Source organism: Rhinichthys klamathensis, unplaced genomic scaffold, assembly GCF_029890125.1.
Source record: "Rhinichthys klamathensis goyatoka isolate OS25496 unplaced genomic scaffold, OSU_Roscu_1.1 h1tg000401l_1, whole genome shotgun sequence".
Classification (NCBI taxonomy): domain Eukaryota; kingdom Metazoa; phylum Chordata; class Actinopteri; order Cypriniformes; family Leuciscidae; genus Rhinichthys; species Rhinichthys klamathensis.
Genome location: NW_026606902.1, coordinates 966,637 through 992,919, shown reverse-complemented (window position 1 = coordinate 992,919; position 26,283 = coordinate 966,637). Strand labels below are relative to the sequence as shown.

The 26,283-nt window shown below is 38.7% G+C and overlaps 1 protein-coding gene across 1 annotated transcript; it reads right to left on the bottom strand.

Moving 5' to 3' along the window:
- Positions 1 to 8,724: 8,724 nt before the first annotated feature.
- On the bottom strand, positions 8,725 to 25,907 carry LOC130070320 (beta-1,4 N-acetylgalactosaminyltransferase 1-like). Its single transcript, XM_056234683.1, has 11 exons — positions 25,789 to 25,907; positions 23,982 to 24,014; positions 23,748 to 23,894; positions 23,241 to 23,347; positions 22,952 to 22,989; positions 14,431 to 14,611; positions 14,163 to 14,249; positions 13,899 to 14,080; positions 9,937 to 10,080; positions 9,533 to 9,761; positions 8,725 to 8,906 (listed from the first exon to the last, which is right to left on the bottom strand). The coding sequence occupies exons 1-11, from the start codon at positions 25,905 to 25,907 to the stop codon at positions 8,725 to 8,727; spliced, it is 1,449 nt and encodes a 482-aa protein (XP_056090658.1).
- Between the last annotated feature and the right edge of the window lie 376 nt (positions 25,908 to 26,283).

Genomic DNA, 26,283 nt, shown 5'->3' with positions numbered 1-26,283 from the left:
AGGAGGAAGAGGAGGAGGAGGAGGAGGAGGAGGAAGAGGAAGAGGAGGAAGAGCAGGAGGAGGAGGAGGAGGAGGAGGAAGAGGAGGAGGAGGGAGAGGAGGAGGAGGAGGAGGGAGAGGGAGATGAAGAGGAGGAGGAGGGAGAGGAAGAGGAGGAGGGAGAGGAAGAGGAGGAGGAGGAGGAGGAGCAAGGGCAAGGGCAAGAAGACAAGCAGTCTCGGATGAAATTCAAGCCACTTTAGTTGGCCATGTCCTTGTCCATGGTATGACTATGAGGGAGGCTGGGCAACGAGTACAGCCAAATTTGAGTCGCTTCACCGTCGCCTCCATCATCACAGGGAGGTGGGGTGGCGGGACCACCACAAGCAACATGACTTCCCAGTTTTGGAAATGTTGTTTTGAATTTATTGCACTAGTGTGTAAGACTATGTTGTAGTGTGTGTATTTTTGAGGGCTTGTGTGTCCTGTCTGAGGGCAGAGTTTGGTTTTTCAGCAAGAGTGAATGGTTTTGAGTGTAGAGCTTCATTTTGACCTGAAAATAGGATGTTTGGGGAATTGGGTGAGACGTTATGGATTTGTGTTTACTGTTTTGAGAATACGAGGCATAGTTTCAAGAAATGTGTTTAAGCAATCGAGAAAAACTGTAAACAAACAAAAAAGTAATATTGTGAAATATTATTACAATTTAAAATAACTGTTTTCTATTTGAATATATTTTAAAATGTAATTTATTCCTGTGATGCAAAGCTGAATTTTCAGCATCATTACTCCTGTCACACTGTGGTTATCTCAGGAACAGACCGTTGACTCTGATTAAAGATGCCGATTCAAACTTTAATAATAACTCTCTGGAACAAGCTGACAGGCAGGGAAAACACACAAGACCGGACAAAGACTGAAGGCAAGGGTGAAGGGTGCATCTTAAAAAGCAAACAGAAACGAGATAATTAATAAGACATAGCTGGGACAAATGAACTCATAATGACAGTAACCATAAACAAAGGAGACAGAGGAGTGGAATCAGAACAAGGCATGTGACATAAAAACAGACAAAGTCCATGAAAACAGAAACAAACTGAACATAATGCTGACAACTCCAGTCTTCAGTGTCACATGATGCTTCAGAAATCATTCTAATATGCCAATTTGCTGCTCAAGAAATGTTTATTATTATTAGCAATGTTGAAAACAGTTATGTAAAAATAAATTTAGGATTATTTGATGAATAGAAAGTTCAAAAGAACAGCATTTATCTGAAATAGAAAGCTTTTGTAACACTAGACGCCACTGTTTAAGAGTTTGGGGTCAGTAAGATTTTTTTTTTTTTGGGGGGGGGGGGGGGGGATAAATCAATACTTTTATTCAGCAAGGATGCATTAAATGTATCAAAAGTTACAGTATAGACATTTATGTTACAAAAGATTATATTTCAAATAAATGAAATAGAACTTTCTTTTCATCAAAAAGTCCTTATTCAGTCCTTGTAATTTAATTTCTTTTTTCACAACTTGTAACAATCTGATATATATATATATATTTAGATTATTAACAATAAATCACGGGATAGACTGAGTTACACATTAATGAAATTGCTTAGATATTTTCAGGAAGACACTGGAAGGACAATAGATTGAAGGTGACATATATTTCCCAGACAAACGATATCACATACAACAATGGGCTGTCTTATTCACATAGTATCACACAGGCCATACGACCGGTTGAATGTCTATGCTCACAAACCACGTGCGTTCGTCAGCACGGAACAGTTTTCACAAGGAGGTCTTTTAAAACCCTGTGTCCATGGCGTGAAGCACAAACGCAAACATCCAGGAAATAGTCTTGTTAATCCAACGAGAAAGGTCCAAAAAAAAATAATCCACAATGAAGAAAAAAAACTCAGACTGCTTTCAATGAGCGAACAAAACCACTGCTCCAGCGTTAGAGACCATAAAACCGATCGTTCTCACCGGTTTTGTGGAGTTCGTTACCACCGAAGGATGCTGATCTTCCGCAAATCAAGCACAGGTCTTTGCTGAGGAGGTTTTTTTTTGTGAAGTACGAGCTTAGTTCCAGGTCTCACGTAGTCTTCCTGTCCACTAAAAAGCCCCCTTTTTAGTCCACTCTCGTGCATTTTTCTCTCCTCTCACCAAAACCATTTCCTCCCCAGCTGACGCGATTTGATCAGGTAACTCCCATCAGCTGCGAACTGACTGTCAGCTGATCCAGCCCGCGACAACATAAACACAGTCACGGCACATGGTACAAATGACAGATACAATGGACATTGTATCGTTGATCATAATAGAGATACATCTTGATTCTCCTATCATGCTAATAGTTACAATAGTATACATGAAAAAAAGAAAAAAGAAAACAGTGACCTCTAAAATGTATGTAGTGATGCCACAAACTGTTTTCAAGATTGATAATAATAATGATTGTTTTTTAAGTATCAAATCACCCTCTTCTCGTGGCACTGAAGACTGGAGTAATGATGCTGAAAATACAGCTTTGAGTTTGATGTCAAATGTAATTTATTCCTGTGATGACAGGAATAAATTACATTTTAAAATATATTAAAATAGAAAACAGTTATTTTAAATTGTCATAATATTTCACAATATTACTGGATTGTTTTTGTTTTATGTTTTTTTTTATATCAAATAAATGCCTTGGTGAGCATAAGAGTCTTCTTTTAAAAATTAAAAATCTTACCGATTCCAAAGTTTTGAACGGGTATGTCAAAGGTTTTGTTTTTTGTGCATCATTTCCAATCAAACTGCAATTTCATCAAATTATGCAATAGTGTGAGTATATATAATTATATTTAGTATACATAAAATGATATGATGCTATTATGATATGATATGAATTTAATTATGTTAAATAATGCTTATAATAATGCTATGAAATTAATAAAGTTTAGCCATGTTATTTTGAGAACAAATAACATGTGATGTCAATAATATGAGATGTGGTGGAAATTATGTTGAAAAATTATGTCTTAAAGAATAAGAATGACAAAATTAGACAATAGTACCCTAGTGAAAAAACAAATACCAAAATGTATTTAAAATACGTTTATTTAATTCTTATGCTACAAATCTATTAACATATTTACTGACATGTCGCTTGAGACTTTGATATAAATATTATAATTAAACTTTATTTGGAGTATTTTTTATTGCACAATGCACATTTCTTAATATTAAGCCTAAAATGTGTTTTAATATCACTATTAGTAAGGATAGTATGATCTCTGTATAATATCAGTTGTTAAATGCAAAATATTTAAAGTGTATCTAAAATATACTTGCCATAGTTCCACTTTAGCACAATCAAATATACTTAAGTATATCTTTAGTTGGACCTCTCAGCACTATTTCTGGATAACTAAAGGGCATTAAGTACAAAATTAGTTGTTCCAATTTATGTATATCAATTTAGTATACCAACAGTAAAATTGGAAGGTATTTTTTTTAAGTACATAAATATGTAATTGTATTTGAAGTATACTTAGCATAAAATATTATTTCAAATACATTTTGGTATATTTATTATTCACTAGGGTAGTAGTGCATGTGCACTGCAGTACATCCACTGTTTGACATTATAGGCAAAACAAATAAGAGTTTGAGTGTGTGAACTATGTTTTAAGGAAATTTGTTCACAGGGTTGAAAGTGTCCATAGTTAAAGAAACACCCTGTTACTAAAAACACCATTGTTGCTCTGAAATCAGTGTAAATCATATTAAGAATTTTCGAAATAAAAATAAATCAATCATCTCATTAAGTCTGACATCACGGTTTCCAGGTCCAAACGTTCTATCAGATGCCAAAAGCAAACAACAAACGGTGCTTATAGACACTCAGGGTATGCTGTAATACTACTGAAAAATCATGACCCTATAACCGTTATCTCCATACTGAAATATCAGATGGCTAGACAGTGATTCATCTTTTATAAATCATTACAATATTGGTGTCTGGGACGCCGTCATCCCGGAGATTAGAATGCACACTGTGAGTTTTTAAAACAATATCATGTGTGAAATGAATAAATAGTGGTTATAAACAGCTGTTGAGATAGTATTCTCATTTGAAATGAGTTGAGGCTTGTGTTAAACAGTGTTCATTATGTGACGATTTAAAGCGGAATCAGATACAGACTCAGAGAAAAAAGAGGACTGTACGTACCTGGGATCTGATATACTTTTCATGACTTTCAGTAAGCAAATGATCAGTGTAGCACCAAACAGGGAACATTTAAGCCGGATGGAGCGCGTGCACATCATCAGAAATGATCTGAAGAGAACAGTGACACACAATTACATTAAATGATATGTTTATCTCTGTAAAGCTGCTTTAAAACAATCTACATTGTTAAAAGCGCTATATAAATGAGGATGACTTGACTTGACATCAGTTACACACATCTGACACGGGAACATCACAACATTTCAATGACAACTAAAAACACAAACTGAATGTGAGGCTGGAATGACATGCAAGTGAGTAAATGATTTACATTTTTGGGTGATCTAACTTAAGTTAGTGTTATAGCTGACTGGCTTTCAGATACTACTGCGTCATGTAAACAGGAGGACAGACACCCTTTCTTAGCTGTGATGAAAGCCATTAGACAAGTCATTCTACGCAAGTACACGCACATCTTTGCCATCAGTAAACAGTCACAACAATCATCTACATCTGACATAGGTCCAGCCTTTCTTTTACAAACATATCCACATGCATTAGCAAAATGATAACCATACATGGAAACCCGACAAAAGTGAGATGTACTTACCACGGATCGCCCGGTTCTGAAACACATCAGGGCGAGGTCCTCTCACGCATGCGTTGTTGAGGTGAACTACAAATAATAATGAAAACAAAATAATAATAAATATACATATATCATCATAAATAAATAAATATATGTATATATATCATCTATTAAAACCAACAAATACTAGCTGTTTCTTCTAACGAGCATATCCAAGACATCCTCCTCAGTGTCCCAGTTGCTGCAATAAAGCCGATCACTTTCGAGTGCACCACCAAGCTATAGGAATTGCTGATAATGTGTATCAAATTACTTGCACATTAAGATTCACATTGAACACTATTGCATTTCCAAAATGAAGGAGTGGAAAATCTGCAGAGAGTAATAAGGCCAAAGGGCAAACAGTTATGAGCAGAAGAACTCTAAGAGAAAAACCTTTATATAAAAAATACTTCTTTATCTCTCTTCAAGTGGCCACATCATATTCTGATTCTGAATGTTTCTCAGTTCCTTTACAAAGCTTTCAAGTCTCATGTTCGTGATTCAGTGGCATAAAAGGCCCCATTTTAAATCCCTTTTTATCCTTTAATTTTATAATTACGTTGTTATTATTATTATTATTATTATGTATTAGATAATAACCCCCCTCTCTAATCTGACGCAGATTTGCGGGAACATACGCTTAATCTACTTGGGAAAATAATTTCAAAGTCAGAATAAACCCAAATGTAACAATTTATTATTAGTCAGGTAAATGTATTGTGCCAATTACATAATCAGTTCAAATATAATAAATAGAAAACATAAAATGCTCTGGAATAAAGAGAAAAGATAAACCTGACATTAGACAAATACATAATGCTGAATGTCTGAAGACATCTAGCATTACAGGCTGATCGGAACTACAAATCGGCCAGAGCCTCGTGGCATTTCTTTAATACTCAGACCGAGATAGAAACTTTTTTCACATGGAAACATGAGCTAACCATGTGAATTTGCATTCAGAGTTTACATCTTTTGAGGGCAGGATTCCATTTGGCTGGAAGACACACCCTCCTCTGTAAGCAAGATATCTCTAAACTCTTAAAAACTTTATTTCCTTTTAGTTTACTTCTTTGGGAATGAGACCGTTGTACCAGTCGCACTGAGACATTTCAAATACCAAACGGCGTTGTATGATAATTGTTCCCATTAAACCATATAGATTTTGGGGTGAATTTCAGGTGATCTCAGCATGAGAGAGAGACGAGATGGGGGAGGTGATTGACAGTGTGATTTCATCTTGGATGGTGATGCTAGTTTCTCAAGAGAGAGTTCAAATGTTAATTTCCAGAAAGGTCCTTTGTCTTCTCAGGGAGTGGTCGTTCCTCAACCAGACTGCCCGGGATTTTCTAATTTCTCCAATCTTACAGTATAGTAAAATACCAATAGTAATACTTGGTACCACCATTTCTGCTCATCACAGTAAAATGAAGTAGTCACAATTCACTTTGTGGAAGAAATATTTTTCATATTCTGACGCGGCCAGTTACAAACTGTGAGGGAGGGCACTCATTTTCCAAAATGTCTCAAGTTAAAAGTTAACTGAGAACGAGAATGTCCCAAGAACTAGTCAACTCTCTATAGATTTTGGCTATAGAGTCTGAACGCTTAAAAGAGCTCAGTTTTGATGTTGTGGATTACTTCGCAAGGAGAAAAACGAGAAAGAAACTTCTGTAAAGTAAGAAATCGTTGGATAATTGTCAGGGCCTGCAAAAAATGTTTTTGAAATTGTACATTTTCTTAAACTGCATTTGGTTGCTTGATGGTATGATATTCACTGGCATGTGTGTCACAGGGTGGTTTTATGGTGACAAATATTATTTGATTTATTTGATGCATTCAATTCTTGAATATTTGACAATCAATTTTTTTTACGGATGTCCGTTTAAGGGTAATATTAGGGTAACACTTTAGAATACATCATTAATGAATAACTACACATGAACAAATCAGTAACACAGTATTAACATTCTAGTAACCAATATTAGACTTAAAGAGAGAAGAATATCAGAAAACGTATACTTTTTTTTCATCGATTCTATAAACCCTGTAGCCTACATTGTGTACAGGTGCTTTCTTTACTTTACTACAGGCGTTTGACGTGGGGTGAGAATGGTTTGAATATTAACGATCATCATAACATCCACTTTCTCTTACCGTGAATGTGCAGCTAAGGAAAAGAATGGAAAAGGTGGAGATAATTGGCCCCAGGCTTTGCAAGTCATAATCCATCCCTGCTTAATTATATAGTATTATATTTGGTACTGCCCATGTATCACATTTTTATTGCTGACATAACATTTTACTGATAAAGTATGTGTATATAGTATACTGAAGTGTAGCAAAGTGAGGAGTGCTGATAGTGCTCAGTCGCTGGCATCTTATACAGATGCATTAGCAGAATGTCATCTATTATTTATTCAATTTATCTATCTATTATTTAACAACACAGACACAATATGTAATGTGTTCTTGGTTTGAGTATAGTTTTGAGTTATCTTGTTAGTTTTGCACTGTTCCCATGTTCAACTTCCTTAGTCTTTGTTCATCGGTTACCACATGCTGCGTCTCAATTCGAGTACTTATACTACGCCCTAAAAGTATGTACTCTTTTTGTGGAGAAAAAGTAGATACTTTTGAGTGTGTAGCAAAAAGTAGACAAGCTTTGGGACATACTATCACGTCACACAATGGGCTATATGCACGCATAACTTCCGCGTTTGACGCAAGGATGCTCATGCGTTTCCGGTTGGGGAGATTTAAAGCGCGGGAAAACCGAGGACAACGGGATTATGGCAGAGTCTATCGCGTCATACAATTGCGTCTTTAACCGTTGCTCTCTGTCGCATCCTGTCACAGTAAACTGGCCTGTCAACCATCTTGTCACAGTTAAAATCCTCCACATTTCATTTAATTTCCTACCGTATCGGAGAGAAATGCAGAAGCACTTTGGTGGTCAGTCACGCTGAGACTCTCCTCATATTAATGCATAATAATGCATTTAAAAGTTAATGGCCAAACGGATCTTTATAAAAGTCCACATTGTTCTTGCATATGAAATATAACAAGGATAACATTAATTTTTTTTTTTATCAGGTTAAGCTTTGATTAGTCACTAAACCTCTTGCCGTAGGTCACACATATCTGCCATGTTTTGTAGTTTAACACTTTTTACCAGTGTTTGTAGTTCCTCATCCAAAGCGCAGTGGGCAATATTAGCTGTTATAGTGAGCATGGATCCACACTTCGAAAATCCACCGGAAATAGTAGACCATCCAGGGACTTCTGGCATACTCATTTCAACATATGCTTTGGGACACACTTATTTTAATCTCACATACTGTTTATGATGTATAGTATGGACACTGAGACGCAGGGTATAGTGTTTGATTTGCCCCCATGTGTTACACCTGTGTCTAGTTAATTACCTCAAACAGACACAAAACAAAACTAAAAACTCAAACAAACTGAACATAATCCTGACAGTTTCAACCCCTTGCTTCCAGAGAGACGCTGTAGACCTCAGGATGCAACTTATGGCCAACAATCATCTCAATAATTTTGTCTGTGGTTTTCATAAAGCAGCATTATCTTAATCATTATGAGATAGATAAATTCAATCTCTCCTTATGTTATTATTATTATTATGTACCTGTGTGTAGCATAAATGGGCAAAAAATATTTAACAAAACAACTTTTACAAAAAAGGTACATCAAAAATTGCTGTAAAAATTAAACATTAAGCCAAAGCAGAATCTTAATAAAGCAAATCTGGCAAGCAAAACTAAATCTAAAATTCAAACTCACAAATACAAAGTCTATTAATTGTTAAACAACATAACCCCAAAAGAAGAGACACAAGCCTTATAAAGAGAGAGAAGGACAAAAGCCTTTCAGAACTTTATATAATTCAGATAGTTCTTAAAGAAATGATGAGTCACTTTTCTCCTCGCGTCAGCTTTCTTCTGAGTCCTGAAGGAGTAATATTTTCCCCGAGACCGATGTTTCTGGTGGCCAATGGAGAGGCCTTTACAGGAAGCAACCAACAGCTGGCCAAGTCCATCCATGAAGAACTCTGAGGAAAGGCAAGAATGCAGAGGAATGAATTTTCATGAATCATGAATTTTTCAGGTGTTGTATGTGAAAATATTTATCTAGAAACTAATTATATATAATTTGTATTGTTTATGATAATGATTTTTTGAGGAATATTTCTGGTTTAGAACTAGTCCAACTAGTTCACATGAAACATTACAGTATATTAAAAGTTAATATTATCGATTTATCAGCACTGACACTGTCGGATGAGAACAACATTCGAACTGAATAATGGCACAAACTACAACATTGACACATATCTAACTAAATTGAATAAACTTGAGCTGAATAACAACACTACTGCCTTGTAGAGCTTCTTTACAGCTGAAATTTAAGACATTCCATTAATTGATGCATTTTACATTAAAACTTTTGTACAACTTTTGTATTGTATAAAGCGCTTGGCTATATAAACAAATGTGATTTCACTAGACTATTACAGTAATAGACCGGCATGAAATAAAATAATTTCAATAATGCTATAGTTTCCAAAAAACAATGCTCAGCCTTAAAAGACAGATACACACTGGATGTAACCAGAAGAAAGAAACCCGCTCTCAAATGAGTTTACAATAACTGAAAAAAAAAAGGGGGAATACTTACCAGAGTGGCCTACTCTTTTCAAGAACGGGTCAAAGCCAACCCTTCTCACGGCATCCGTCAGACCCAAAAAATAATTTACAACTCCATCTACTAGAATGCAGCCATCAAAGTGTGGAAGTGGCTGATGAAATCCTCCTTTTAAACGGCTTAGGCAGCCGCCCTCCACTTCATCTCCCTCGTCATACTCAAAACTGAAATAATACTGATTACCTGATACCTCACCACCAAGCTAGACAGAAAAAAAGGTCAAAATCAAAATGGATTCTTAATCACTTAAATCAGTAAAAGTTTAATTAACAAACTGCATTTTTAAGACATGGGGATATCAGTAAGCAAAACTATTGACACAGTCAGTGCCACGTCCTGTGAATGTCCTCACAACAGAAAAAAACAAAAATGCTTACAATGTCCAGTTCTGGAACTGCCTCCATAATCTCTACAAAGCTCTCAATCCGGGTCTCATCCAAAAATACAAAGTCATCATCAACCCACAGGAAGTATTTGGTGGTGACTTGTGATACAGCCAGATTCCTGCCTGCAAACCAGCCCTGAAAAAAATCATCAGCAGCAGAAACAGTGAATAGTAATCAATAGTCACGTATCAGCTAACAGCAGGGCAGAAAATATCAATAAACCACTGTAAATGTAGAAGATTGGTTTAATCGAGCTTTTTGTAAATGCAAATACAGAATATTTTGATTTGTGTGTTCGGTCTGAATACTCGATTCTGATTTGGCTGGAAGGTGCTCTCTCAAATTGTGTAATGCACAAGTATAGTTCCAGTCAGTTGAATCGCCGTTCTATATTAATGTGCTGTCTTCATTGAAGCACACACACAGAGGTTAGAGATTGCGCTCTGTACACACAGAAACATTCAGGAGAACAGAAACTTCTTGTCCTTGCTGCCCTGCGACTTTTTACAAATAAAATAGCTTCACTACATTATATTTCTCGGCAACCTCTCTGTTTTTGAAGAATTTAAACTCACAGCTTCACCACCAGGACTGTTCACACCAAGAATGATGATAACTATATGAGTGTCCACACCAGCGGTTGATATTGTTCCGTTTATAAGAGTGCGCTGTAAAGATTTGTCATCAGCCGCTTTAAATGCTCAAGCTCTTTAAAGCAGGATGGATTATGATTGGCTACAAAATGTTTATCGGCTGGAAAAAATGGTTCCAAAAAGTAATTCCAAGAATATTGTTCCTCTGTGCCGCTATTGTTACAGTTGTTGTGTGAACTCTGCTATTCTATTATATTTAGAACGATTTTTGGAACAATTTCTTTATCGTTATCATAATAGTTATCGTCCTTAGTAGGGATGGGAATCGAAAACCGGTTCCACTCGAGAACCGGTTCTAAATTTTACGATCCATCGATATTGTATGCCCTCGACGTTAACGAGTCCTCTTATCGATGCTCCTGCTCTGTCCCTTTTGTCCTTTATCAAGCACCATAGCACCGCGTCCAAAGCTAATCTTTGTCCTGCAAAGTCTTATTTGATCAGTGAGTAAAATGGTCTCTCTCTGGTAATGTAGATGAACCGCTGCGCTTGTGACAGGGCGCATGTTAAACTGATCGAGCAGAGAGAGAGAGAGAGAGAGAGCGAGAGAGCCTCGGTCGCGCGCACGCACTCTCTCTCTTCGGAGCAAGGCGAAAGTAGGCTTCACCGTCTCAAAACTAAGCGCTGTCTTCCTCTCTCCCTCGCACATATTAATCAAAATAAACGACACGATGGTAAGGTAGGGAGACTAAAGTTTTTTGTGGAGCATTCGGAGATTTGTTTTTCCTGAATTGCCGCTGGGTGTGAATTGTGCTAAAATACGTTGCCTTATCTTCTCTGAAAAGTGTTCCGCACATTCAGCTGACATAATCACACTTCAAATAAACGAAAAAAACGATCCAGTGATGAAATGTTTTCTGTGATGACACACATCTTGTGGGATGTCCCAACTGCCGGGATAATCACACAACGAGCACACGTCCGATAATGACACGTCCAATTCGCGAACTAATTACTCATTTGAACCGATTCGTTTTAATGAATGGTTAAAACAACTGATCTTTCCAACACTGAACTCACGGGGCGTTTAATCGGTGTATAACTAATCGGTAACACTTTACAAATAAGGTTCCATTTATTACATAAAAAGTACAGTTTGCTTAGTCAAGTGTAAGCTTTAAAACAAATAAAACAACTTGTTTTTTCCCCCGAAAAAGACTACTTTTTCCCTCACAGTGCTATCAGGAATCGATAAGAGAATCGTTAAAGAATTGGATCGATAAGCAGAATCGTTAGTGGCATTGATATTGATAAAATCTTATCAATTCCCATCCCTAGTCCTTAGTGTAAACGGGCCTTAAAGGTGCAGTATGTAAGAATGACCTAAGTACCTGGTCGAAATAGGTACTGCAGTCGAATTCAAAATATCGGAGATCATCGTTTTTCCCACCACCTGCTCCTCAGACTGGACGGCGTTCACACAGGTTGCCAGTTTGAGCACACAACAGAAACGAGCGTAATGGACAATGAAAATTGTCAACGTGCAGTATCACAGACTAAAACATTAAACAAACATTCCAGCCTGGAAACGCACATTTCTAAGTAAAATAAGTTTTTCAGAGAAACGAGTATGTGAACTTAGCATGTCTCCTCAATATATGCAAACATATTATGGTATTTTTATGCTTTAGTAGAGTGAAAAAGTTACATACAGCACCTTTAAAGGAACACGCCGACTTTTGGGAACTTACTCTTATTCACCGTATCCCCCAGAGTTAGATAAGTCCATACATACCCTTCTCATCTCCGTGTGTGCCATAACTCCCCACCGCTAGCCTTGCTTAGCACAAATACTGGATGTAAACGGCTCCAGCTAGCATACTGCTCCCAATACGTGACAAAATAACGCCAACATTTTCCTATTTACATGTTGTGATTTGTATAGTCACAGCATGTACAAATAACAAGGTCACATCAGACACAGCCATCTTCTAACCGTATACATACTGGGAACTATATTCTCAGAAGGCAAAGCACTGCTACTTGGGCGGAGTGATTAGCGCAACACCTGAAAAGCACCGTTGTTACTTCCGTCAACAAAACCAATGTAACTAGCTAGCTAGTAGCAAACGTGATTGGTGATCATGGCTGCTGCGAGCAAATCACTCCGTAGAAGTAGCAGTGCTTCGCCTTCTGAGAATATAGTTCCCAGTATGTTCTGCCCTGCATGCGTTGTTCGGTGTGTTCCTCTGTACTCTCAGGATACTCTTACAGAACTTGGCATGTAGGGCTTCAATCGGATTTTTGTCCCATTTTTCAAATTCGTGATTTAGAGGAGAGGAAAATATGCATATCGGCATATTATTACAATACAAGTTATTACTTTGTAAAAGCTCAAAATAATAATCATACCATACACAGTTGGTCAACAAAGTACACTCAAATGTCTCAAGGTAATAAACAATCAAATGGCTCTATGACGTTACCGTAAAAGCCAAACAGGCTAATCCGCCGAAGATTTGCGGGGGTTTAGCCTATTTATTGATCTGCTAAGTAGCATATTCCAATAGCAATACATCCTAATCGTCTTATTCCGACGCCTGTCTGACTCCAATTTGGCCCTTTAGGTGGGACTAGAGAAAAGTTTTCTTTGTCTTACGTGGAGTTTGCGTTGGGGTTTGGAATGAACTACTCTTCTACTTTTGTCGAAAGTTGACTAAAGTTTTGTCGCTCGAGTTGTCTTCGCTGATACGGAGAATGGCGGTGAATACACAAACCTGCCAGACATAGCCAGGTGAGCATGAACGCGCATGACGTCACGCCCAGTCTCAAATTCCGTCCCGAATCCCTCTTATTTATTTTACTGTACAGGATTATAGAGGCAATCGCAGTGATCAGAGAAGGGCTCATTCAGCCCATCAGGCAATTGTTTAAGCATGTATGGGTTAGAAAGACGGGTATTTTTAACATGAAATGTTGCGCAATGCACCTTTAAAATGCATGTGCCCTCATAATCTTTAGTCAAAATAACTTCCCCTCCCTCTTGCAGAATTCCAATCATTTCCAGATGGACAAAATCAAATCCCACCCTACATAATTTTTTTCTTGTTCAAGAAGCCATTTCACTTGGACGTCACAGTAGGTAAGAAAAGACCACACACCTTCCATTTCATGCCAACTCTAAAGTGTGCAGAATGCTAGATCTAACAAGCTGTAAGTGACATCCATTTTTACCCTTCCAGTCAAATTTTGCACTGGAAATATCAATGACAGCTTTAACTTGCTGCCAAGTGACCATGGTACAAGTGGGATGTCACTTATGTGGTACACACAGAAAACTGGAAGAGAAGAAGTGTGTACCTGTGCAGGAGGCATGATGTAGTGCTCAATGTTGTTTCCAGACACATGTTCAGGCTTCAGGCTGTCATCCGCAACAATGATCTTGATATTTGGGTAAAACTTCCGGATACTCTTGATGAGGACGTTCAGCTCCTTATACCTCAGAAAGGTTTTTGTTATTATGGTTACCTGTGAGTTAATATCTAAGTTGAGAAAGAAGGGGGAGGGTCATTGACTAGACCAAATCTAGATTTGTGTGTGTTTGTTTGTTTTTTGTGGTCTTACCTGTCCCTGGGTCGTACAAAACAGGAACTGAGGGTCTCTTGATCACAATGGGAAATATGGCCTCATAGTCCTCAAAAGAAAAATGAACTAAGGAAACAAGGAAACGTGGATTTGGATATTATTATTTTTTTTTTTTTAAAGGTAAGTTTAAAATGTAAATAAAATAAAATAAAAAAAGTTAACTGGACTAGACAGCTCAATAGTTACATATTATAGCTCACACCCATTCTCTGAACTTAATGGACATATAGGGCACTGCAGACATTACCCAGATCTTTAGTCTTGACATGGTAGATAGTGCTGGTGTAGGTCACTCTGGACAGCAGATCATTGAGTTGTGTGATGCTGCTAGATGAGATGCTCAGTTCACTCTGACCCTGTCCATCCACCTGCTGTCCATCCAGAACATCCTCTACTGAGAGCACTCCACTCTTCACACTCAAAGACACCTGCAGACATCATTGTGTTCAATGCAAATGGAGTGTGTTCCTTGCATGAGAAATCAATTTTCATAAAGGATTATTTAGGCAACTGCAATCAACGCCTTGTTCACACACCAAGCCAGTAAAAGTTGAATCCACACTCTTAGAAAAAAAGGTTCAAACTTCTATCTAGAACTTTAACGGGTTCTGGTCAGGCACATATATAGAACGGTTTAGGGGTTCACATGATATGATCATTTTATGGATTTAGTTTTAATAAAAAAAACAGTACATCAACATGTAGCGCGATTGAGCTTCGAGCGACCCGAGTTCGAGACCTGACTCACAGACCTTTCCCGATCCAGGCCCCATCTCTCTCCCACCTCACTTCCCATCTACTCCATATTATCCTATTCCAATAAAGGCAAAAATGCAACAAAACATTTTTTTAATTAAACAACTTGTAAACTACCAAAATTTAAATAACCGGTAAAACATAAAAGTATTATGCAACCATTTAACCATTATTCAATTTAAATATGAATGTTAGTGAGAATAATAAAAAGATTTTAGATATCAATCTGCATATGCGATGGACATTGGTTATGCTCATCTTTTCTCACTCCTTTGTCAAATATAGAGCCATTTAACTCAAGATACCTTCAAAGCACATACAAAAGACCAGGGTCCTGATGTATAAACTTTGATTTATATTGATTGACGCAATTTTCCATGCGCATATCGGGATTTATAAAAATAAACTAGCCGTAATTATCTGTGCGCCGTACGGACACTATCTGTATGCACACTTTTACTGAAATGTGCTAAGTAAACAGAATGATTTAAACTTTTACATCTTATATACACATTTAGATTATACATGCCTCTCATTAATGGAGTTAAGCACTGAAATTTCATGAAATCATTATCCAGAAGTTATATATAATTTTTATATTAGCCTAATTTAAATATACATATGTGTAGTGGATGCGCTGCTTTTGTACACTTTTACTTTGGAATGCTGTGTTTTAATGTTTTAACTAGCGAGGATTGTTTGGTGCATGATAATTCCGCTTTGAATTGTGTACTTAATAGCAGAACTTGTGTTCTGAGATAATATTTCTGCACGAATAATGATCAATGATGCGCACTTGACTCCGTCTAAGCAGATGGCTTAGCAACACCGAAGGACTCACTCGGTGATCGAACAGTCCATTGGCCGGTTTGAATAAGTCCGATGACACAGTAGCTACTGTACAACCTCTACTGCATGCATGTGTGCTGTTGGTATCGTGCATGTAGCACCTGTGTCAAATAATATTATTGGACTCGTTGCTAATATCAACCATAGGCCAGTAGGTTCGGCTATAGAGGCGTAAAAACAACAACACTAATTGAATTCTAAAGTAAATTATTGTTTTGAATTTTAAAAGTAAAAATAAAATACAATGATAAATCAAACAGTTCACAATTTTTGTTCAGTATCGAATCACAGTTATATGAATTTTCAGTTCAATTGTTGTCAGTAATTGACAAATTTACCTGACTGTTCGGGTGCACCCTCACTAGGATATGTGAATTTCCTAGAATACAACAGCTTTCATATCACCATAAATGTTTACAATGGTTCACAATTGTAAATTTGGAGAGTTCCCTCAATCACATTCAGAAATGAAAGAAATGTTAAACACAAGGCAAAATAAACAGTTCAACAGTTCAAAAACTCAGATCAAAAGATTCAGTTTGGAAAGTTCAGTTGAAAGATTCAATTCAAATATTCGACTCAAATACTCGGTTCAAAAGATTCGATTCAAATGTTCAGTTTGAGGAACCCGAAAAATCCTTGGAAACGTGGAAAAATGATTCAATTCAACAGTTCCAAAGGAAAACAGTCGGAGCAAAAATACTCTGAGCAGTCACTCAAAAAAAAAAAAAAAAAATCAGACAGCAATCAGACCTTTCCTACCCAATTCCTCAGGTGTTGGTTTGAAACTCAAATCTCACATCAATCAACATTCATTTCACTGGGAAGGCTCACCATCTTGCATCATCACGCTAAAATGACACAGTTCCAGCGTAGAGCAAAAAACCTGACCAAATCAAAATAAAAACATAAATGTCTCTCTCAATCCTCTCTGATGTTTTTAACTTTTACACAAAGTTATGCTCCTGCTCGTCTCACCTAGCCTGGTCCTACCAGACTCTCATACACATTTCATTTATACAGAGAGTCTGGCCACTCTCCATTGACAAGCGTTAACTTCCTTGAAGGTGGGTACTCTGTTCCAATCGCTAACGGTATCGGTAATCGGTAACCAATCGCTAACATCTGGTCGTGATGTACTATATGTCTACAACTCAAACTAGCGCACCTCAACGTCATCGTTCTCAGCCACTCCCTCTGTTCACTGATTGGACCGGTAAAAAATTGATCGGAGAAAACGTCTCCGGTTACTATCGTAAGATCGGTTCGATGAGAGGCGGGAACGAGACATTACGTCAGCTGTGACGTATATGGGATCTTATTGGGCTAACGCCAGCTGGGGACAGCTGGCCAATTGACGCGAAGCATGCAAATACTGACAGGTTTGTGGGCAGTATAAATTGCATGGGCGCGACAATTACGTCAGAATCACAACTGAACGCTAGCACAGCTGATCAAACAGCAACCACGGCGGCTAACGTAATGTCTCGTTCCCGCCTCTCAGGGAACCAAGGTTACGATAGGAACCGGAGACGTTCCCTTTCAAGGCGGTAACTCAAAATTACGTCAGCTGTGACCTATATGGGAACTGTATTAAATCCCGCCGTGAGAGCAGTGAAGATAAGCCCTGAAAGTTCTAGCCAGTTCCAGTTCTAACCAATAGCCGCGTCGCTAAGAGTACTCGCATCTGATAGTTGGAACTAGACCAATGAGACATCTGCTCCGACTCTATCAAAATTTGTATATCTCAAAGCAATGAAAGCGAAGGCTGCACTGAATAGGGCAGACACAACATAAGGACTCAAGCATGAGAGTTAAACACAGTGTCGACAGGGAAAGCTCCTTAGGGAAAGCTCCTTAACTGCAATCGAAGCTAGGGGCTCGAACGGTGGTAGAGCCCTCAAAACTAGAGCTAGATGCCACGGCGGCACGGAGGGCGGCCGTGAAGGACACAATCTCCTTGCTCCCCTGAGAAATCTGATTACCAGAGTGTGCTTACCGATCTATTGCCCGTCAACCGGGGAACAAAAAGTAGCAATAGCGGCCACACCTTCAGCGTGGATGGCAAACTCTCGCTATCCATTTTGTGCTGTAGAAAGCACAAAACATCCGACACGGAACAGGTCCCCGGGTCAATATCAATGTCCTGGCACCATTTTGTAAAAACTCCCCACTTCAGAGCGTAGAGGCGCATGGTAGTAGCCTGGTAGGCACCTCCGTGAGTGTGCTCAGCACTCGTGAATGCAGAGTGTCCCGCTCATTTAGGGTCCCCGCAGCAGCCACACATGAAGGTTCCACAGCTCGGGGCTGGGGTGCCATATTGTGCCCTTCTCCTGAGACAGCAGGTCCTTCCTGAGTGGGATTTGCCATTGGGGGAGCCACCATTAACTTTCTCTGGTGCCCGAACCAGGGCTGATTCAACTAGTTTGGGGCCAAGAGGATCACTGATGCTCTCTCCTTCCTGATTTTGCACAACACCATAGGCAGAATACGCTTGTGGCCTGAAGACCACGCCCTCGGCGGAACTCAAGTTTTCAGCCAAAACTGCAGCGGCCGCATATGGAGAAGGCCCAAATGGCACACTAAAGAAGCCGCCGCCATCAGGACCCAAAAGCCTCTGGAATTCCCTGCCCGGTGAAACAGACCTGCGCGGTCTGAAACGGCGCAGTCGATGAGATTGTCTCTATGCGTTCTTGAGAGAGGTGGGCTTGCATCGCCATTGAGTCCAAACCAGGGCTCCAGACTAACTTTTTTCACCTCCGTCCCTAAACCATCCTGAAAAACTATTTGAACCGTCCTAAAGTGAATGTCAACCGTCCCAAAATAAAAAGGTTGTTTCTGTACTTTGTTATTATCATCTATAGTTGGTAGTCACATAATAAAAACACCATTAAAGTGTTTATGATATATATATTATTATATTTATTTAGCTCCATTCAAAGTAGTTATCTGTAAATGGGTAAAAAAAAAAACAGATTTAATGAAAAATAAAAGGAGTTAAATGCTTTTTTTGTATTCATGCAAAATCTTTTTTTCCCTTTTTTTACATGGTTGGATTAAACAATAACAAATAAATACTGGTGACCACATCTCAAAGTGGTAATGTGTCATAGCTGATCATCTGGAAATGTGTAATTAAGAGAAAGGGCTTTAAAAAGTGTAATATGACTTCTCTAGAACACAGAATTTGGGGAAAATTCTGTCTCCGTCTTTGTACTGACTGAGGTCTTTGTGCCGGAGAAAACATCAATTAACCTGTTAATATGAATGATTTTAAAGTTTGAACATGCAATACAGATACAGATTTAACTACTGTGAATTAAAAATTAAAACCACTTTTCCTAGAGTAGAACAGTCTTCTTTTCAATTAATGATATATGCATTCTTTTGAACTACTTGCATACATCATTCTTTATTTTTTCAAGCAGCAGATATTTATTTGTATGAATTAAATATAATGAATCCTTATAAAAGCTATTAACGAGCAGTGAATGCTTTTCTCTTTTTCTTTTGTTGCTTGAATATTAAGGAGGATACAGACCGCATTAGATTTATTGCCCATTTTCATTTTAGGACGTCGGATCATGTCCAATGACATCCGATACAAATGCACTGATGCACATCCGATACACTCAACTGTTTTAGACATAACCGACATAGTTTACATGAATACTCTCCAAAACGGACATTTAGACATAATATTGTGTGTATTTGTCCATTCAGACACGAAAGAGAGCTCAATCAGTACTCGCGCGCTGTGTCTATGGCTGCACGCTTCAGTCGCGCACAGAAAACCGCTGCCGCACCGAATAGAGCATTTTTTTTTTTTTTTTTGTCGTCACTCTTATTCAAAACTAACATTTTTGTCTAGTTTTTATTCGTTGAATATCCGTTGTTTAACCAGCACAACATTTGCGATGTCATTAAGCCATTTGATACTGCGGAACAAGTCTCCGGTCAGTGATAGTAACTATAGTAACAGCATGTGAAGTTGTAGTCAGCACTTGTTCGGTTAATTTTGGCATTTTCTAAGTAAGTTTGCCTAATAGGCTAGTAATAAATGAACACACATACAAAAATGTCTTTCGTCCTGTAGGCGTCCTGGAGAATATTTCTGTTCGTCCTAAACACATTTTTTACCGTCCCCAGGACGATAGGACGCCGTTAGTCTCGAGCCCTGGTCCAAACATACTCCCAAATATGTTATAGTCCGACTCTGTAAAAACACGCTCTTTTGCATACTCACACGCAGTCCCAGCTTATCCAGATGGCGAAGCAGAGTTTCCATGTGACTGATTAGCTCATCTCTTGAGTGGGCTAAAATCAGCCAATCGTCCAGATAATTCAGGATGCGCATTCCTCTAGATCTGAGGGGAGAAAGCGCTGCGTCCACACACTTTGAAAAGGTGCGGGGGGCTAGGGCCAGCCCGAACGGAAGCACTGAATACTGGTATGCCTTCCCTTCGAAAGCAAATTTCAGGAAGCGCCTTTAGGTCCACTGAGGCGAATCAGTCCCCGGGGCGTATCTGTGCCAGGATCTGTTTTAGTGTTGTCATTCTGAACGCGCGCTTGTGAAGTGCTCGGTTGATGGGTCTCAGGTCCAGTATCGGACGGAGTCCTCCTTCCATAGCTCTATGCACTTTTTGTAAAGCTGCTTTGAAACAATATGTATTGTGAAAAGCGCTATACAAATAAATTTGAATTGAATTGAATCTTTGGCACCACGAAGTAGCGGCTGTAGAATCCGCTCTTCCTGCTTGCTCGGAGGGACACGCTCTACAGCTACCTTGTCAAGCAGACTGAGAACTTCCTGTTTTAGAACGGGAACGTTTTGGGGCAAAGTCAGTGACGGGCCATGGTGGTCTGCGTTTGAACTGGAGAGAATATCCGTGCTGAATTTTTCCCAGTAGCCACGGTGAAACACCCGGGATAGCCCTCCACGCGTCCAGGAAGTGGCACAGCGACGTATTAGCTCAACAGCCACCATAGCCACTGATGGCGGGTTTTGATTGGAGCCCCGCCCCCGCAAGGTTAGAAGCACAGGCGGGAGGGCGGCTCGCGGCGGGCATTGTGTGGTGTTGGCACCCTCACGCCCTCGAGAGGCCATTATAGGCAAGGGTTGTGGCTGCTCTGAGGCAGTGACACAGTGTTGGGTGCAAGAGGAAGAAAAAGCTCTTGTTGTGAATGGATACACGTTTTTATTGTGTAACTCACACCAACAGAAATAGATTTTTTTGGCACAGAGGTGCCGAAGAAGTGCGGGAACTCGCAGATGACTGGAGCGAGCGACGGGGCATCAAGTGGCTCATCGCCTTGGCGTGCTTCTGCGTCTCGGAAAAAAAACGCTCCATGAACACCATGGAACGGCCGATGGCCTGTGCAGAGCGTTTGGTAGCCATCAGCACGAGGTCCATTGCTGCGTGCAGATCCCTGATGACGTCCGCGTCAGCTGCGCCGCCGTCCAGGGATTGTAGCAGTTTTGCCTGGAACACCTGCAGTATTGCCATGGCGTGAAGAGCAGAAGCTGCCACCCCCGCAGATGCATATGCCTTGTCCACCTGGTAAAAGCTTGCATCCGCGAAGCTGACGCTCGTCATCAGGGACGAGCGTCAAACTCGTCTTCAGGCGGGGGAGGGGCCACCAGCTATTGCTGGCAGCAGTGGGCGTCATCCCCGCTGTTGCCCGAGCCACTTCTCTTCTGGCCCTGAGGGCGCGCACTGTCAGCTCGGCGCAGTGGGCGCACGTGTCATTTGTGAGTGCCGCCTCGGCGTGGGCGTGGCCCAGGCAGGTGACACAGAGCTGGTGAAGGTCGTGCGGGTCAATGGGACAAATAGATTTTCCCCTACGGGATACATATCTGGCATGTAGCAGCCATCGGATGCGGAGAGGAAAAAACAGGGGGTGAGTAGTCCTCTATAGCAACTTCCACGATGACTTAAGATATGACTTCTAACGTGAAGAAAGAGATTCTCACGTAATTGTCGCGCCCATGCAATTTATACTGCCCGCGAACCTGTCAGTATTTGCATGCTTCGCGTCAGTCGGCCAGCTGTCCCCAGCTGACGTAAGCCCATAAGATTTCAGCGAAAGTGGAGAAGGGAGGAGTTCCCATGTACGTCACAGCTGACATAATGTTGAGTTACTGCCTTGAAAGGGAACCCAAGAATATAGCAAACCTAGGCGTAGTACTGAAGGAAAATGAAAATTGAGCGCAAGTACGTAGGAGGGCGGAGCCAGGCTACGTCTCACCAGTCACGCAGAAAAAATAAAATGGCTTCCCCCATACAGCAACTGGCGTGGTGGGATCTTCAACATAAATCTCACTTAATTGGACAATCATTAAGATGTCAATCATCACACTGAAAAGTATTTCACTTTGATTTTACAAATTTTCTTACACTCTTTACTCATTTCTGATTAGTTAAATTAATTCTAAAAAGGTAATAATTAAAAGTCTATTGAAATAATTGTTTAATTATACAGGGTTACATCGTGCACAGACAGACAGTATTCTAATGATAACTATTTTCGTGGTCTTCCCAAAATTATACAAATACCATTGTATTTGATGGATAGAACTGGAAATCGTAAGTTATGCATGTTTTATTTTTAATATGTTTTGTCAGTGAGTCTCAGACAATGTACATTTTTTGTACATGTTGTAATGTGACGGCACACCTACTTTCCCAATATCTTGTACCGTTAAACATGGTATCGCGTGGATGGAAATGATATCAGTAAAACTAGCAAAATCTAGCTTATGTGCATAATGCACACTTTTAGGATGAAATCTATGGAAAGTTTTATACACGAGGCCCCAGAACCAGAAGTGTTGCAACCTGTTTTACAGGATACGGAAGTTTGCACTCAAAAGCAATGACAAATACGTGCACGCAGCCAACCCACCCCATCCACCACCCCCTCTTTATGTTCTGGGATAACTCCATCAAACCTTTTTTTCTAAAAGTGCAGACCAAACCCTTAAAACTATTTGAAAGACAATCAGGATTTCAGGTTTCAGACTTCAGGTTATAAGTCAGGTTGTAAAGCCTGCATTCAAATTCAAAAGTATTTGAAAGTAAATGAAGTATGAAAAATGTTTTTACCCAACACCTAGATTAAAAAAGATTAGAAGGACAAAGGTTGTTGTTGTTGAAACCAACCTTGTAGACTTGCCTCTTTTGTGCTTGAAGAGCAAGACCTTAAAAATATTTGGTATTTAGAAATATTATAAATTACTTACAATAAATGATTATATTTTTATTAAATACATTTATATAATATAAATTATTAACAAAAAACACAAAATAATAAATCAGCTTTAATAATGCTATAAAATTATTTTTTATTTAGTAATGCACACAGGAGCAAGTAATTGTGAAAAGCAACAAATAGGGCAGAGGTTGCTGTTTTGAGCAACATTTCTAAACAGATTTCAGCTGTCATACTTACCTGGTATTACAGATTTTGTCAATGGAGGTATTGTGAAACCTGTGATTGGAAATTGGAGAGGAGAGTTGGCTGGTGCAAGAATAAGACTGTTCAAGTTTGTCCCCATTCTGAGGGACAAATGAAGAAAAAAGGTTAAAAATGCATGTCGTTATATCACAAACAAAGTGTCTCTCTGGTTGAGGACGGACTTAAAGTGATAGTTCAGCCAAAAAAAGAAATTTATACAGGTTTAGAACAACTTGAAGGTGAGTAAATTACAGAATTTTAATTTTTGGCTGAACTATCCCTTGTGTTTCTGGCACTCTTACTAGTTTCTCTTACAGATAATATGGGTTAAGTCAGTCCTAAACTAGTGATAAATATTTATTGCATGTAGGACAGACAAAGGAAGGTATGACACAGGAATGCATTGAACAAACAAGTTCTTTATTTGACAAGATACAACACGGCTGCTTAAATAAAGAACTGTGTACTGCTGAAATAAATAAATTAGAAAGCCTTATGAACCTGAGTTGGTGTTGCCTGTACTCCTCCGCTCTGCGTTTTAGAGTGTCATTCAGCATTTTTTTTGGTACATGGTGTCTTGTGAGCGCAGCTCCTTTACTGGAACACGATGAGCGATTTGTACTGAGAAACGGTCCAATATTGGGGTAACTAATTGGGATATATTAAAAGATCATTGAAATCATGAGCCCCTTTTAAAACCATACATTTGTTCTGCTGTACAAATGATTCACTTACTTTCGTTTGATGAAATCAGGATGAGGGCTAAAACTGTTGAGCAAACAACAAAGGCACCCATTAAAACTGTTTTTATGTAGTGGATATAGTCTAACAAATAAAGGGAAAAATGCAGCCTAATGCTTATGGTTGTAATACAAAGAGTGTAATGCAAATCCAGCCTGGTCTCTTTATTAATAGAGTGGTGCAGGTATGACGTCAGAACCTAGAAGTCGCCGCTGGTTCCTTTGAGATTTTCCTATGGGGTTTTATAATGGGGGTTTTCAAGTTATGAGTAAAATAAAGCCTGTGGTAAGCATAACTTGATACTTTGATGTTTTTTTCCCTACAATATACACAGCACACACTCATACTCCAAGCTGTCTTATCTAGTTACTTATTAAAAATTTACATTTTCAAAAAATGAACATAACTGCTTCAAAATTTGTGTTTTATTGTTTCTGCCACAATAAAAAATAAAAAAGGTAATTACGGTATGAGTTTTCATCTCACATTTCAGATTTTTTCTCGCAGTTGCGAGTTTACATCTAGTATTTCTGACTTTTTTCTCAGAATTGCGAGATATAAACTCGCAATTCTGACTTTTTTTTACTTTATAACACAATTGCGAGTTAAGTAAGAATTGTGTATAAATTCACAATTCTGAGAAAAAGAGTGTCTTTTTTCCCCCTCAAATTGCACTTGGACAGAATTGGAGAGAATTTAGGCTATATATCGCAATTGTGAGAGAAAAAAGTCGCAATTATCATTTAAAATGTTTTATTCTGTGGCGGAAACAAACTTCCATACGTTTTTGATATGTTGTCAAATATAAAAGTCCCCATTATAAATGGTTTTGAAGGAACCAGCGGTGAACTAGTCTTCTGGGTTCTGAAATCATCCCTGCACCACTCTATACATAGATATTAAAGGGGTCATATTATGGTTCTAAAAAGAACATTATTTTGTGAATTTGGTTTAATGCAATGTGTTTACGTGGTTTTAGGTTAAAAAAAGTCATTATTTTACGCATACTGTGCATATTATTGCTCCTCTATGCCCCGCCTTTCTGAAACGCGTCAATTTTTGTCCGATGATGAAACACTGGAAGAACTAGTTATTCAACCCGAACTCGAGCAGGACGTTTCTCAGTGATACGCTACTCAGTTTGAGGCACATTATGAGATGTTACAACTGTAATTCCTCACCATCAGCATTAACAAGTGCATGTTCATCAACAAACCGATTATTTTACTTGTACTTATTTATTTACAGAGTATTTTTCTCATTTATTGCGGTGAACATGTGGAAACTGTATCAATAACAGTGCATACATTAGCCCTTTTACTATTCTACTGGTAAATTGTAGATCTCTTAACCCTACCCCCAAACCCAAACATAACCGTTTTATAGAAAATAAAAAGAATATATAAAATGTAATGGAGCGAAATGTGTAAGAAAATGACACTTTTAGCAACAAAATAGCATTAAAAATATTTTGAGCTGCTTATCCCTACCTCTACCATTTCTTAAAAATATGCAGATCAAGTTATTAATTGCTGAGAATCTTATCCCGAGTTACTCTATGCAATCTGTGATGAAGCAGGTGAGAGCCAATGAGCTTTTGATATTAAATGTCAATACGTCAACATTGTACGTTTCAGTGTGTATGAAAACGCAAGAAAATGCAGGTGAGGTCGAACCACACTTTACACAAAAATATACACGAATACTCATGAGATCACGTTGGCAAATCACATTGAATTAAAGTGACTTTTAAAAGAAACAAAGATAGATTGAGGGGGAGGGTGAAAGGTTATACTTGTACCCATATGCTATTACACTTTTCATGATATTCAAGGCCCCCATTTGGATAAAACAAATGCCCAGTGCAGTGCCAAGCAGAAGCAAGAAATATTTAAGCATGGGGTGGTGGCAGCAGTTCATTATAGAAGATCTGTAAGGACAAATAGTTACATCAACTATTAGTTACAGAAACAGCAACAAGAACAAAACTTTTTTTTAAAACATTAGCCTACGTTATGGTTGCAGTTTAATAGGCCTAATGTTGTAGTTAAAATTTTTCTTTCATCAATAATGCTGTTATTGGCGAACACATTTTACCATGAAGCCTATAGGCGCCGATCCGAGCACCCACGGGAAAACACGAGATATTCTCTATTCATTTTATCCAAAAACCCATATCGGGAACCTCTCTTATTGATGGATCTCGTAACACAATTCTACTATTATAACATAACAATGACAAAAAAGCTGGTGAACCTAATTTCACCAAGTACAACATGTACCTGGATCAACATCT